The sequence below is a fragment of the Chlorocebus sabaeus genome, chromosome 4, assembly GCF_047675955.1.
Source record: "Chlorocebus sabaeus isolate Y175 chromosome 4, mChlSab1.0.hap1, whole genome shotgun sequence".
NCBI classification, from domain to species: domain Eukaryota; kingdom Metazoa; phylum Chordata; class Mammalia; order Primates; family Cercopithecidae; genus Chlorocebus; species Chlorocebus sabaeus.
Genome location: NC_132907.1, coordinates 53,099,809 through 53,114,192, shown reverse-complemented (window position 1 = coordinate 53,114,192; position 14,384 = coordinate 53,099,809). Strand labels below are relative to the sequence as shown.

Sequence of the window (14,384 nt, the reverse complement as noted above, 5' to 3'; positions counted from 1 at the left end):
TACAACTGAAATAATTGTCAAGGAAGGTCTGGGATAGAAAAATAAGCTGGGGGAAAAAAAAAAAAACTCCTTATTTGCTTGTATCTAATAGTTAGCATTCAAATGGGCTACTTCTGGAGATATCTTCCAAGAGTTTAAAGCATCCATTGATAGATAATATGGAAGCATTTCATAACATAATGGAAAAGAGTAGACACCCTGGAATCAGTTTCTCTGTGGGTCTATCCTGGTTCCACCTAAGCTGTGGGATATGGGGTATACAACTTAACTTCTCTATGCCTTTAAGTCATCACCTCTAAAATAAAGATAATTGTTATTCCTATCTCATAAGACTATTGTGAGAATTTAAAATAATGCACATAAGGAATATGGTAGTGACTGACACATAGTAAATGCTTGAATAGTAGCTAACATTATTAGCATTTTGCATGCAGAAGAACATGCAGTTAACTTAATGATCTCTGAAGATTCCTCTTAAATGTTGCACTTTAGAGACTAGCTCATCCATCCCACTATGACCCCCATAAAAGAAAGCAAGATGGGGCTTGAAAAGTCATAGAAACCTGGAGGCCAGTGCAGGGGGCTAGAGGTCCAGGGTACTCACTGGACTCAAAATACAAGTCACAAAGCCAAATCAGACTTCATATCAGAAAATGCCCAATCTAGGCACTAACTCCAATTCTAAATTATTTTCCACTTTCGAGAGCACAGTTCTTACAATTCAATCTATGGTCATGTTTCTACTATATATACTATATGTTTCTACTATGAACAGGTGTCAGGGGTAGGTTTACAATATCCTATAGTCCAAAGAGCTGTTTTGCTTATGTTCCTGAACTAGTATAACAGATTATTCTTGATCCTTCTAATCCAGCTTTGTCCAATAAAACTTCCTGCAATGATAATGTTTACTTGTGCTGATCAATACAGTAATCATGTATTGTAATCAAATCAAGCCACATGTAACTTTACTTGATATGGGACTATTATAAATGTAAATTCAATTTCTCAGTCAATTTTATTTTTTATTTTTTATTTTTTTGAGACAGGGTCTCACTCTGTGGCCCAGTCTGGAGCACAGTGGCACAGTCACAGCTCACTGCAGCCTTGACCTCCTGGACTCAGGCGATCCTCACACCTCAGCTGCCGGGTAGCTGGGACTCACGCACATGCCACCACATCTGGCTAATTTTTTGTAATTTTTTGTAGACACAGGGTTTCACCATGTTGCCCTCCAACATCTGGGCTCAAGCGATCCACCTGCCTCAGCCTTCCAAAGTGCTGGGATAACAGGTCTGAGCCACCATGCCATAATTTTAATTTTACAAGTCACATGTGGCTAGTGGCTACCATACTGGAAAGTGTAGTGAATTAGGAGCGGTTGCCCATTTCACTGTATTGAAAGAGACCCTAATGTGTGTCTTGGCCTACCAGGAAAGCATTCTGTGATCCATCAGAGATGTCTGTTCCAGGACACAGAAGGGCAGGCTTTATTACATTTGTAGGCTCAGTTAAAGGATTTTCTCTCCTTAGGCCAAAAGAGTCTCTCTTTCCTAATACCTACAATGATTCTTCAACACAAGGTTATTTTCTGCTCTTGTAAGAAATGAAATGCACTGAAAAGAACCAGATTATAACAGGAAAAATTTTAAAAAGAACTTCACCCAGGATAATGCATAATGCCCCTCTGTACTCTGGGAAGAAATACTGGTTTCTGACAGTTTTAAAGAAATACAGGATGTCAACAGGGTATAAAAATATTGATTATTTTAAGCTATGCTGTAGGTCTTTTTTCAGTAACACTAAAGTTGTGTGCCACGGACAGGTCATTAAGATGGATGAATAAATTAAAGATAGGTTATACAGAAAGTGTAAGCCACATTATCCATTTTGAAGGCAGAAAATGTAAAGCCATTGCAAAAGGAACCACCACGCCTTGGTTGAAAGTAACATATACCTCAGCACTTTAAAAATAGCACACGTCTTTTTCCAAGAAAGGAACAAAACTCTAACATTTGATTGTTTCAAAATACACTGTACTGACTTCATGAAACATTACCTTAAACTTGTATAAATGAATCAAAAGATACCACATACAACATCTGCCATCATGAGAAAAATCACTAAGGAACCTATGTATTTTCAATTCCAGATCCCAATAGGGGTCCTATAAAGTCCCCCCAAGGAAAAACTATCTCAAACTCCCATGAAAATTCGATTCCAAGTTGATCCTCAAGGCCTCAAGTTGAGAACCATTTGAAGTCTTCTTTGAGGTTCAATATGTTACAACCAAAATGGCACAGTTTTGGTATAAGCCCCTGTTTCTGCCCTGGATCCTTAAGCCTGGGAAGGTTACAGAATTATTCAAGCCTCTTCCAAATACTGAGATACTCAAAGGACAGTCAGTGCCTGAATATGCTCTGAATGGAACCACCTCAAAGTAGTTATTTGTGCAACGCTCTTCCCTTAAAGTCACAAAATCTATCACAGTAAGATCATGAACTTCTGACACATTTACTATTTTCCAGGGATTCCACATACATAAATTCATCTTGGGATTTCACTCAAGGAGATCTATTTCATTTAAGGATCAAAGGACTTTTATAAGCTGGTCCCATTGCTTGATTCCCAAAGAGAGCCTTCTAGTGAGACCCTATCTAACCAGAAAGCTGAAGTTACAGCAAAATTTTAACTATTATATATTCAGATAGAATGGATCCACTTCCAAAACAAAACAAAACAAAATCTGTCATTGTTATCCAGAAAACAAATGAACTGTGGTACTTTTTATTGAATTAACACTTAACATCAAGTTAAATAATTAACACCAAGAATTCAAAAATAACCTCTTACCTCTACCACTGTGGTGTCTGCAGCTTTGCACATTGGCAAGTTGAAATTTCTTGCACTTTTCCTACATCAGGGGTGGACGAGAAAAGAAAGTTGGGGGGAAAAGACCAAAACTAAACATCTCTGTCACCTTTAAGGGTTTATAGATTAGAATTTCTATGAACTAAGAATCTAAGAATCTTTCTAAAAAGAGTGTATCATATTTTCCATTAATAAATTTTCAAAAATATCTCATAAATTTTAAAAAATAACTACTTTATTCAATGTATATAGTTTTGTTTTGAACAGGATTGAGGGAAAGAGGAACTATTTTTTCACATTCAACATATAGCCACAACAAAAAAAGAATATTAATAAATCTAAGTTAATTTCCCTTAATCTTTTAACAAGTATGCTTTGTCCCTATTAGTTAAATATTTCATTCAACCACTTGCTTTCATTAAAATATTAAGAAAGGAAAAGTAGCAAATGCTTCACATGAGAAGGTATAGTAATTACATTCTCTATTGAAGAGAAGAAGCCTATTGCTGAAACTAAATGAAACATTCATTGATAATTTGTGAGTCACCTATAAAGATAACTCTGGAGAATCATTTTCTGATGAAGTTTTTGAAAGTACAACACCCATATCAGACCTTGAGGTGTAAAAATTTCGAAGAGGTGCTAATTTTGCTGATGGTTTTGCACTCTGATGTTCCTCAATACAGTTCCCCTAATGATAAAAATTAAAATATACTTTTTGTCTCTGGGAATATAGGTTGACAGCAGAATTTCTTTGGTAGAAGGAAGTAAGTCACAGCCATGTTTTACTAGCTCTTTTTGAGCCACCAATATTTCTTTTGCTCAGATTGAAGAATTAGTACAGGAATAGGAGCATCCTTGAGAAAGGAGCCCTCGTGAACTTTCACAAGTTGCTGGGTTAGATCCCACCAGACATCCAGGCATCAAAAGCTCCAAGGGCAGAATGGTCAGAGGCAAAGGAGTCCCAAGTCCCTCACTTGAATAACCTAGACAGACTTCTGTTCCAGCTGTCCCACTAAATATGAAGTCAGTCCTAAGGTCACTTGATCATTGGTGATGTAAGCTTTCACTTCACACCAGAACTCATTAACCACCAGCATAAAGTCAGTGCCTAGAATAGCCCTTGTGTAGCCTTTAAATACCAGAGGCAGCCACTGTAGCACAGAATAAATGTGGGAATATTTTCAATAATTCCTTTCTGCTTTGTAGTACACAATTTTGTTAATCTTTTTAAAAAAGCAACTAAGCATTTGTAAATATTACACAAACGTGTCACATGAGGTAAAGATGATGTAAAATGTCTCCTGTTATTGCCAAAATTAGTTGTACTTTAAAAAACTGACTAAAGAAATCAAAGAGCATTAATATCTCGTAAGTCCTTCAGAAATAAAAAGCGGTATGAGAGTATCACTGAGAATTTAATTGTAATTGCACCAAAACTGCATTTGCTAAAGATTTAAAAATTGTTAATTGAAAGCAGCAAATGATAAATGAGCAAAAACAATGATTTCTGTAATCTGATACGTAAAGTCTTCAAGATCAAACAGTTTGGAAAACTAAAGTGTACACTCGAAGGTTTCATAATCCTCAAAAAACAACTATATAAATCTATAAATCCAGGAAATAAATACTTACTATGCTTACAATAACCAAAATATTTTAAAATCTATAAAGTCTGTCACTAACCAGAGAGTGAGGATTGAAAATTTAGTATTATAAAGGTTAACCAATTTTTCAGATAGGACCTTTGTAAGCATTTCCTAGAAGACACTAAAAGGACTGAAGGACTGACCCCAAAGATTATTAGCAGTATCCTTTCAAAATATCACATTAACTTTGACATTTTAAGACAATACATGTAAATTAGAGTATCGATTAAATTAAATTGTATGATGTCATATTTTCTAAACATGTAACTGATCTTGGCAACTAAAATACACAAGAAGAAAAACAATTGGACAAGCCTATATAAAAGGGCATATAACTTCAAATATTTAACAAGCACTGCAACATGGATATCAACCAGTCCAAACAGACTCCCACAAGTGGACATACCAGCAGCCCTGCACACACCTATATATGTGCAATACACATGGGCGTGTATGATCTTGGGCCATTTCCGAAATACATTTTTAAACTGCAAATTTGCTCTGATGTCCATTTTTGTAATCATAATTTAGAAAATATAGAGTTGCTGATATGTACGAGTGTTTTTAAAACTATCACAATACCTGAAAATCACGTTTCCTGCTCGGTCCGCCTTCCAGGCTTTCACCAAAGCAAAATCCCCTGTAATTGCTTCCTCCAAAATAAAGTGCTGACCATTGAACTCCCTCACCTGCAGAAGAGGCAGAAGGCATTGTCAGGTATTTGCACAGGTCTTGATTGTGATAGAGGCCCTCCGATAGAGACACTCTGACAGAGGTAGATAATAAGGATACAAGCCTAGCAAGGGAAAATTTCTCAGAGGCAAAAGCATCTCAGAAACTTCAAGGATAAGCAGTGTTAGGCAAAAAGGACTTAGTCAAAGTGGTCAAAGGCGAGCTAAGGAAACAGATAAGTAAAGGTCCAGTGACAAAAGAAAACGTGTGCATTTGAGGAACTGAAAGTTCTATGGCCTGAAGGATAGACTATTCTCATTTTACTATTTGTATGTACAGGTTATATATTGAATATGAAAAATAGTCCCTCTTTCCCTCCCCCTGAAAAAAATAGTTTGCATAAAACGGTCTATGCAATATTGTTTTTCTACATAAAACAGTTACAAAAATCTATCATTCGGATATCCTCATTAACCTATAATCACCTGTTGAGATTTTAAATGGGATTCACAGAATCAGTAAATTTGGAGAAAACCAACATGCCCTATCTTCCCACCCATGAGCATAGCATATGTCTCCATTTACTGAGGTTTTCTTTGACCTCCTTCAATAGCTTTATCATTTTCTCCATAAAAGCTTTATATATTTTTCTTAGGTTTATTTATAGGTACTTAGTGGTTTCTCTTGCTACTGTGAATATTACATTTGCTCCTATCTACTCTTCTGACATTACTGGTCTAGGGAATGCTATTGATTTTTATTTATATTTATTGCCTTTTAATTATACTACGAATTTTGGGGGGAAGAACATAAAGCAAAACTGTCTTGCCATCATGTTCTTTTATTCTTGAGGGCTTATCTCCAGGAATTAAAACAAACATCCATTGCCACACTTCATCATGGCACAAAATGGAGCCATGGGAATGCAGAACTCCATTCTCATCCCTATTGCACCCCCTAGTGGAAAAACAGACTGCGTTTTACAAAAAGCTGCTATAGAAAATTGTGGTACATTTACTTCAACCACGGTTTGAAACAAAACTTTTCTTAAATAAAAGCTACTTTAAAGACATTAACCAAGTTGCCTGCTAGAAAAAAGACTAATGAACTTAGGGAATAACTGATGAATGAGGATCTTACTATAGGAACTAAGATAAATTATATGAAAGATATTTCTGAACCACATATCAATATACTAAGTTATTTTGTAATGGCTTATGTATTTCAAAAATCACTGTAAATACCAACAACGATAGTTCAGTATTTTACACACAGATCTAGAAAACTGGGGTAAATATATGCAAATGTAAGGCAAAGTCAATAAATACGCTTCTTTTATATTCCAGTTACATAATTTTCTGGTATGTCTACACAGCTGTTGCTGAGTGTTAGTTTTACTGAAATTTAAAAATGGGGAAGAAATTGGTTTTATCATACTAGCTATTTTACTCACTTGAAAGAATTGTACATTTCGTAGTCACCACTTCCTCACTTTTTGGTTCTTTCTCAAATCTAATGAGATTTTCATCCCCTCTATTCCAAAAAGGAATAATTCTTAAAGTTGTCAATGACCTCTGTTTTTGCAAATCCAGTTATTCAATTCCAGGTCCTGTATTACCAACCTCTTCACACTCAGTTAATCATTCCCTTCTTTTTAAAATTTCTGTTATCTTTCAAGTTGCCAGATGCCCCTGGGTTTCTTCTTCACTTACTAGTCATTCTTTCCCATTTCTCTTTGCTGCTCCTTCTCTTGCCAATCTCTAAATGTCAATGAGGTGTTCTCTATCTGCACTCAGCCCCTAGACACTCATCTAGTATATAGATTGAAATACTACATGCTGATGCCTCCAAAGTCTCTGTTCTGGCTCTAGACTCTGCCCTGATCTGAAGTCCACTAAGCACCTCCTCTTGGAGTCTAATGAACATCTCCAATGCACCATGTCCCAAACAGAGCTCATTGACAAGGCCCATGCTTCACTCATCTTACACAGTATGCTTGACTCCTCTTATACCCCTTACCCATCCACCAGCAAATCCTGTGAGCTCTACCATCAATGTAACATCAATTCCAACCACTTCTCTCAAACTCCACTGTTACCACCTTGGTCTAGCCACCTTCCATTCCCACCTAAATTAACACAACAGCCTCCTAAACCCTCTCTCACTGCTTCTGCTCTTGGCTTCCTAGCAAAAAAAAAAAGCCAGGCGCAGTGGCTCACGCCTGTAATCCCAGCACTTTGGGAGGCCGAGGTGGGCAGATCACGAAGTCAGGAGATCGAGACCATCCTGGCTAACATGGTGAAACCCCGTCTCTCCTAAAAAATACAAAAAATTAGCCGGGCATGGTGGCGGGTGCTTGTAGTCCCAGCCCTTGGCGGGCTGAGGCAGGAGAATGGCGTGAACCCAGGAGGCAGAGCTTGTAGTGAGCCAAGATAGCACCACTGCACTCCAGCCTGGGCAACAGAGTGAGACTCCGTCTCAAATAAAAAAAAATAATAAATAAATAAATAAATAAAAAGAGAGAGAGAGAACAAGAACCACCACCCCAGCAGCCACAGTGATAGTTACAAAACACAACTCAAATTACATCACTCTCACCCTTATTCAAAATCCATAGGCTTCCCACTATGTCCAGTAAAATTCAAACTGCATGAATTTGGCTCCTGCCTCTCTTCAGTCTCCATCCTTATCACTCTCTGTCTCATGTGCTGTTCCAGGCTCACCACCCTACTGTTCCCCAAACACCGCAAGCCTGTAGCTGCCTCGGCACCTTGTACTTACTCTTCCTTCTAAATAGAGCACAAACGCTCTTATCTCCACTTGCCTCGTTCTGCTACCTTATTCAGGTCTCTACCAAGTGTCACCTCCCCAGAGAAGCTCTCCCTGGCCACCAATATGGAATACCAGCTGCCTGGCCAATGATAATTAATTCTCTTTGCCCTTAATCTACTTGATTTGTCTTCACAGTACTTCCACTATAGACACTATGCATTTATTCATTCACTGTCAGTTCTTCCACTTGTAGGAGGACTTGATCTAGATCATTTTACCACAGTGCTTAGACCAGGGCTAGGCAAAGAGTAGGACCTCAATAAATATCACTAATTTAGAAATTAACTCACTTCTTCCTACTGTAAGTAAAAAAAAGAAAGTGCTAAGAATTAAGAAATAAATTATCTGTCACATTCCTAGGGAATTCAGACAAAATTACAAAACTACTAGTTTGAGGCACCTGACTCCAGGCAGAAATGAATAAAGAAATATTTTAGTCTCATATTTTCCCAAGGTGAACTAATTCTCCAACTTCTAGGAAGCTATCAAAGTATTTATCACAAGTTTTCTGGGAACCTTTATGACATACTACTACAGTTCATTTTAATAATTAAGCTCCCGTCTTTTACTTTGTCAAGAAGCCTTTTAAACTTATTTAGACAGTAAAGGAAAAAGATAAAACATAAAAAACACATTAATAAAAGCTTTGAATCCACATAGATCACTCTCAACAGAAAGATGTCTCCAGATGGAAGATACGGCTAAAGACCAACACTGAACATCAAAGGACGTATTCAGTGACCTCTGATCTTCCCTCTGATCGTTCCTTAGAATGGGAGGGGCAGAGCCAGCATCCCCATATGCAGAAAAGTGATAAGAGATCCCCTGATTTACTATGTTCACTTCCCCAGAGATACGTACAGCATTTCTGCAACCTGTGTTAACTCTCTTTGGCCATCTGGACAAGGAGAATGGAAAGATACTAAAAAATACTGTAATGAAATACTGGCCAGTGTAATTTTCGAAATTTTCTCCAATCTGAGCATCTCAAATACCTTTATCTGAAGTTCTACTCTTCTATAATATGTAAGTGATGTTGCCTACAATAAACGTACCCCATCCTACTCAGCACTTTAAATAGAAGTAGGTTATTCCATCAAAAGCTCAAATGTGTCCAAGATACAAAATAAAAAGTGATCATATGATCTCTCTATTCTATCATAACAGTTCCTTTCAAGGTTTCAGACAAACATATTATTTCCTTGTATTTTTCTTCCTACAGTCACTTTAGGAAGGGCCTGAGCATAAAGAGTTTGCTAGCATGCATATCACAACTGCTGTATTTTCCATATAAGCATAATCAGCAAGTACAACTGTTTCTCAATTTGTTAAAGCCTACCATAAAATCAGTTCAAGTAACTAACCTTGACTAGTACATCACATGTGGATTACACCTTTTTTTCCTTCTTTTTATTCTAGTTTCTCTATGTGATTTTAAATGCTAGTAGATGCCTAGATTTAGCTAGATTTTCACCTGTTTATGAAAATGAATGAGTGCTTTTTCTCACACAGAGGTGATTTTACACTTATTTGCCCAATGAGTCCACCCAGAATCCCACATGGAAAGAGGGATCCTGGCGTAATCTGGATAAGAGTCTTTCTTACCTCTCTTGGCTTACTGGCAATGGCAACACTGCCATCTTTGTTGTATTTGATGGGCGATCCTCCTTCTTGTACCAGCGTCCCATACCCTGTGGGGGTGTAAAATGCAGGAACTCCAGCCCCGCCTGCACGGATCCTCTCTGCAAGTGTGCCCTACAAGTGAGCAACCAACACCCTCTAAGTTCACTAAGCACACTTCTGTATGTGAACACAAACATTTAGACATGGCTCCTACTCTCTAGAGGCTTATAATTCTAAAAAGCAGCTAGCATTGTATATTAGCATGAGTATTTCACTAATATTGTATGCTAGAAGATCAATTTTAAGAAGTTACTGCCCCTCTAGATCCATTCTAAATCCGCATTCAAAATGTACCTGCTTATTTGTATAGTCATGCTTTCAGTTTCCATACCTCCCATTGATCTCTTGACATATTTTAAATGTGTCTATTTTTGATATTCTAAGTCAATTTTAAAACCTGAATTATGAAACTTTACTTATATACATTAAGTAATGCAATTAAATTGTTTTATTTCATGCTCTATGTAGGTATGCTAAATTTTATTCAAGTTAATAATGTAAAGTGTTCAAATTTTAGAGCTTATTTTAAACCATTTTCATAAGTATTTTTATCTACAAATTGTCTAAGAAAAAAAACAAAGTGAAAAATATGGCACACAGGTGAATTGGTTTTTAAAAGCCAAGAGTACATCAAATCGTTTCAGAGTAGAAACAGCTGCAAGCAAAGTTTCTTTGTATCTTCTTTGGATCATCATCTTTCCCATGGGTGACTCTTCTTCCTAGGTACCAGTGATTTTAAGACTAGTTTCCCTAGTTCTCTCACTCTCAACTGTTTTTCTACCCACATTTTCCCTAAGGAATCAACTCTGGCCCTGAACCTTGACACCCTTCCTAACACTGAAGCCAACTGTGATAGCCTTGTTACATGACAGTCTTACTAGAAAACTGACAGGCTAGTCAGTAGTCAAAAATTGGGGCTGGACACCATGGCTCATGGCTGTAAATCCCAGTGCTTTGGGAGGCGAAAGATCACTTGAGGCCAGGAGTTCGAGACCAGCCAAGACAACATAATGAGATCTGTCTCTATGAAAAAAAAGAATTGGTTCATGGTATTAATGATGATGTGTTCATATCGTCCCAACCTTAAAAACTATTTTCTACTTTAACAGGACTCTAAGTATTCAACTCGAAGAAGAAACTAAGTTGGTACTTGAGACACTGAGTCACTCAAGTAGGCAGAATATTCTGGGGAAAGAGAGGCTTGGGGTATAACTGAAAATCTTCCAGATAACTGATTATCTAATCAATGGAAAGAGATGACTCTACCTTGTGTTGTGAAGTTAGTAACATTCACAAAAAATTAAATCATCAAAATTACCATACTACTACTCCCTGCCTTAAAATATGTTTTATATATACCATCCCTGAATACCCCCCTTCTATCATACTAAGTAAGGGCCTGAAAGTAGACTATTTCTGCAGACAGGCCTTCCGTAGGTGCCACCAGCTCCTTACCTTCACCCACCAAAGAAGTCCTGATCCCCACCATCGACACTCCTCCCCCTAGCCTTCAGGCTGCAAAATAAGCTGCCAGAGCCAGTGTTTACTAATGGACCGCTAAGTTGGGGAAAGAGACACTGACCTCTCTTAGCCTGAAGAAAAACTGTAAAAAATATATATTTTATATATATATATGTGTATAAAAACGATGTACATACTTTCTGACAAAATAAGGAGTAACATAAAAGATACCAAGGGTAATCAAAAGGTTAATTTTCAATAGCTCCACAACCCAAAGAATACTGTATCTCAACCTATCATGTGAAAAATACTGCTATGGACTGAACTGTGTTCTCCCCAAAATTCATATGTTGAATTCATAGTCACCAATGTGACTGTATTAAGATAGGGCCTATAAGGAGCTCATCAAGGTTGAAGGAAGTCAAAAAGGTGGGGCCCTGATCTGGTATGATTAGTGTTCCTACAAGAAGGGTCCTACAAGAAGAGACACCCAGAGTGTGAGCATGCACGCTCTCCGCCATGCAAGAACGGTGAGAAGTCGGCCATCCGCAAGCCAAGGAGGACTTCCAAGCCTTCAGAACTGTGAGAAACTTCTGTTGTTTAAGCCACCAGTCTGTGATATTTTGTTACAGCAGCCTGAGCAGACTAAGACATCTTTGTTTTTCTAGGGTTTTTTTGTTTTTGTTTTTTTTCAAAAAACTGAGAAAATGGAATAAATACCAAGCCCAGTGCAGTGCTATGGTATGTACAGGTAAGAGTGCTATAGAGTGACCAGGTGTGACTACAACACATGAGCCTCAGAATAGTTCCCCACGTGTGCTTTCTAGACAAACACACAATGATTTAATTATTAATTTTTTAAAATCTACTAAATTATGTTATTACCAACTTGGCAAAGTCAGTGGCAGTATTTTCTGCTGACTAAAATAAAGCAGACTGACTCAGTTCAAGAGTTGAGAGCAGAGCATGTCAAAAATGAAAGAAAACTGTAGACCCTTCTTTTACTTAAAGGCTTCAAAAAGTTTTCCTTTCTTTATGTATAACTCCAATTAGTTAAGAGATGATACAGAAAATGAATGAAAAGTTGCTAGATTAATTATAGTAACCGCTTGCTTTGTAGTAACACCAGTTCCCTGGAAATCTAGGTTCTGATCCCAGCACTTACTCAGATATAGTCACCTGCACCTTTCATGGGCTTCACTCTGATGTGTCTCAGCAAGACCAGATCACTCACAAATTTCTAGTTCTAAAGCTCATAGAAATTGGAGGGGCATGGTGGCTCACACCTGTGAGGCCAAGGCAGGTGGCTCATTTGAGGTCAGGAGTTTAAGACCAGCCTGGCCAAGATGGTGAAACCCCGTCTCCACTAAAAATACAGAAAACAAAAGTAGCTGGGCGTGGTGGCACATGCCTGTAATCTCAGTTTCTCAGGAGGCTGAGGCAGGAGAATTGCTTGAACTCGGGAGGTGGAGGTTGCAGTGAACCGAGATCACACCGCTGCACTCCACCCTGGGTGACAGAGTGAGACTCCACCTCAAAAAACATTAAAAATAAATTCATATAAATTAACTTTTTAGGATGATTCTCAAACATTCCAGCAAATCCTTTCTGTATGCTTCTGGCACAATACACATTACAGTGCCAAACTTAAAATCTTATCTTGCAGACTGGATATCTTTTAGAAATATCTCCTCTTTCAGTATACAGTAGAAGAAAATATTAATCTTTCAGCAATCAACAGGTGTGACTTAGAAACTAAATTCCTTGGTTTGGCAAAGTAGTATTCCCTCTGCCTTACCTCTCTTGCACAGCGAAATTCCTAGGGAGAAAAAAGAATTTTTAAAGTTTAAGTTAGTACTATAAAAGCAAATCTTCTCACCTGTGGTGTCAGCTCCACTTCTAATTCACCAGATAAGTACTGTCGTTCAAATTCTGCATTTTCTCCCACATATGAAGAGATCATGCGTTTTATCTGGTTGGACCGAAGCAAAAGCCCCAAACCAAAATTGTCAACCCTAGAAGGAAAATGAAGGGAGCTTACCAATGAGCATCTGACAGAACACTATTACATCTTTTCAAAGAGATAAAACTTGGTTAATTTAAAGAAAAATAAATCCTCTCTTATAGGCATTTAATCCATATTTTCAGTCTCCCATAACCCCAAAACTCTTGCAAGGTAGCTACCCTTTTATTTTACAGTTGAAGAAACTAAAACTCAAGAAGTTTAAGTGATTCTTTTGTGGGGTCGGAGCATGCACAGGGCAAGGTCTTGGGCAGTAAGGGACATACGGCCAATATTCACACCCATGTTCACCCTACAGTTTTACTCCATACCTTTTGTTATTTTCATGGCTACAGAGTGATTCTGAGTTAGAAGATAAGCAAAGAGATGAATTGGTTCTTGTCCTATGCTTTGAAGGAACACATAAATGCAGTGGCAATATACTGACCCAAAAGAAGATTTGGATGGAGAAGCTCTTTCTCTTCTAAAAAGGAAAGAGGGCATTCTGGTATTTAAAAGAGAGATTAACATACTCATTGAAATGTGGACCCAAACTATAAATAGCTATGAACATTTTCCCTATATCATAAATATTTTGCTCAAGATTTCCACATTTGAACACTCTTAACAAAAACAACAACAACAAAAAAACAAATAAACAAAAAATCACAAGCCAGTGAAGAGTATAAGTGGAAACAATAATCCTGTATCTGTTAAATTATATATACTATAGTTTAATATCTTCATTATTTTAAAGCTGGTGCTCAATTTATTCTTAGAAATGGTATACACAGTGTTGACTTTATTTTTCCATTGGGTGAAGGTCTCCAGGTTTATGTCTTTCTTTATTTCTATTATTTTTCAAAGCAAAATATGCCTAGAATTTAAAGCAAAGTCAATGTAACAGGACAGATAACTGAATGAATTATTTTTCCATTTCAGTCACCTTAAAGACTGAAGATCATTTTCCATTCAAGAGTCAGAAATATTTTAACCAACTAGAGAAATAAAACATTTCTAAGACAAGAATACTTGACCTTAAGCTGTTTTTAATGGTGAAATTTTTTAATGGTGAAATTTTTTAATGGCGAAATATTTTAATGATGAAATATTTATTTAATGGTGAAATATTTTTAATGGTGAAATATCTTTTAATGGTGAAATATTTTTTAATGGTGAAATATTTTTAATGGCGAAATATCTTTTAATGGTGA

The 14,384-nt window shown here is 37.1% G+C and overlaps 1 protein-coding gene across 2 annotated transcripts in view; it reads right to left on the bottom strand.

Annotated features, from left to right (window-relative positions):
* Window positions 1–14,384, bottom strand: part of OXCT1 (3-oxoacid CoA-transferase 1) — a 143,918-nt gene that overhangs the window by 112,487 nt on the left and 17,047 nt on the right. For both annotated transcript variants that reach the window (XM_007961481.3, XM_073014782.1), the window contains exons 4-7: window positions 13,048–13,183; window positions 9,630–9,779; window positions 5,103–5,209; window positions 2,854–2,914 (exon numbers count right to left, since the gene is read on the bottom strand). In XM_007961481.3, coding sequence (XP_007959672.1) covers window positions 2,854–2,914; window positions 5,103–5,209; window positions 9,630–9,779; window positions 13,048–13,183 — 454 coding nt within the window. The remainder of the gene's footprint in view (window positions 1–2,853; window positions 2,915–5,102; window positions 5,210–9,629; window positions 9,780–13,047; window positions 13,184–14,384) is intronic.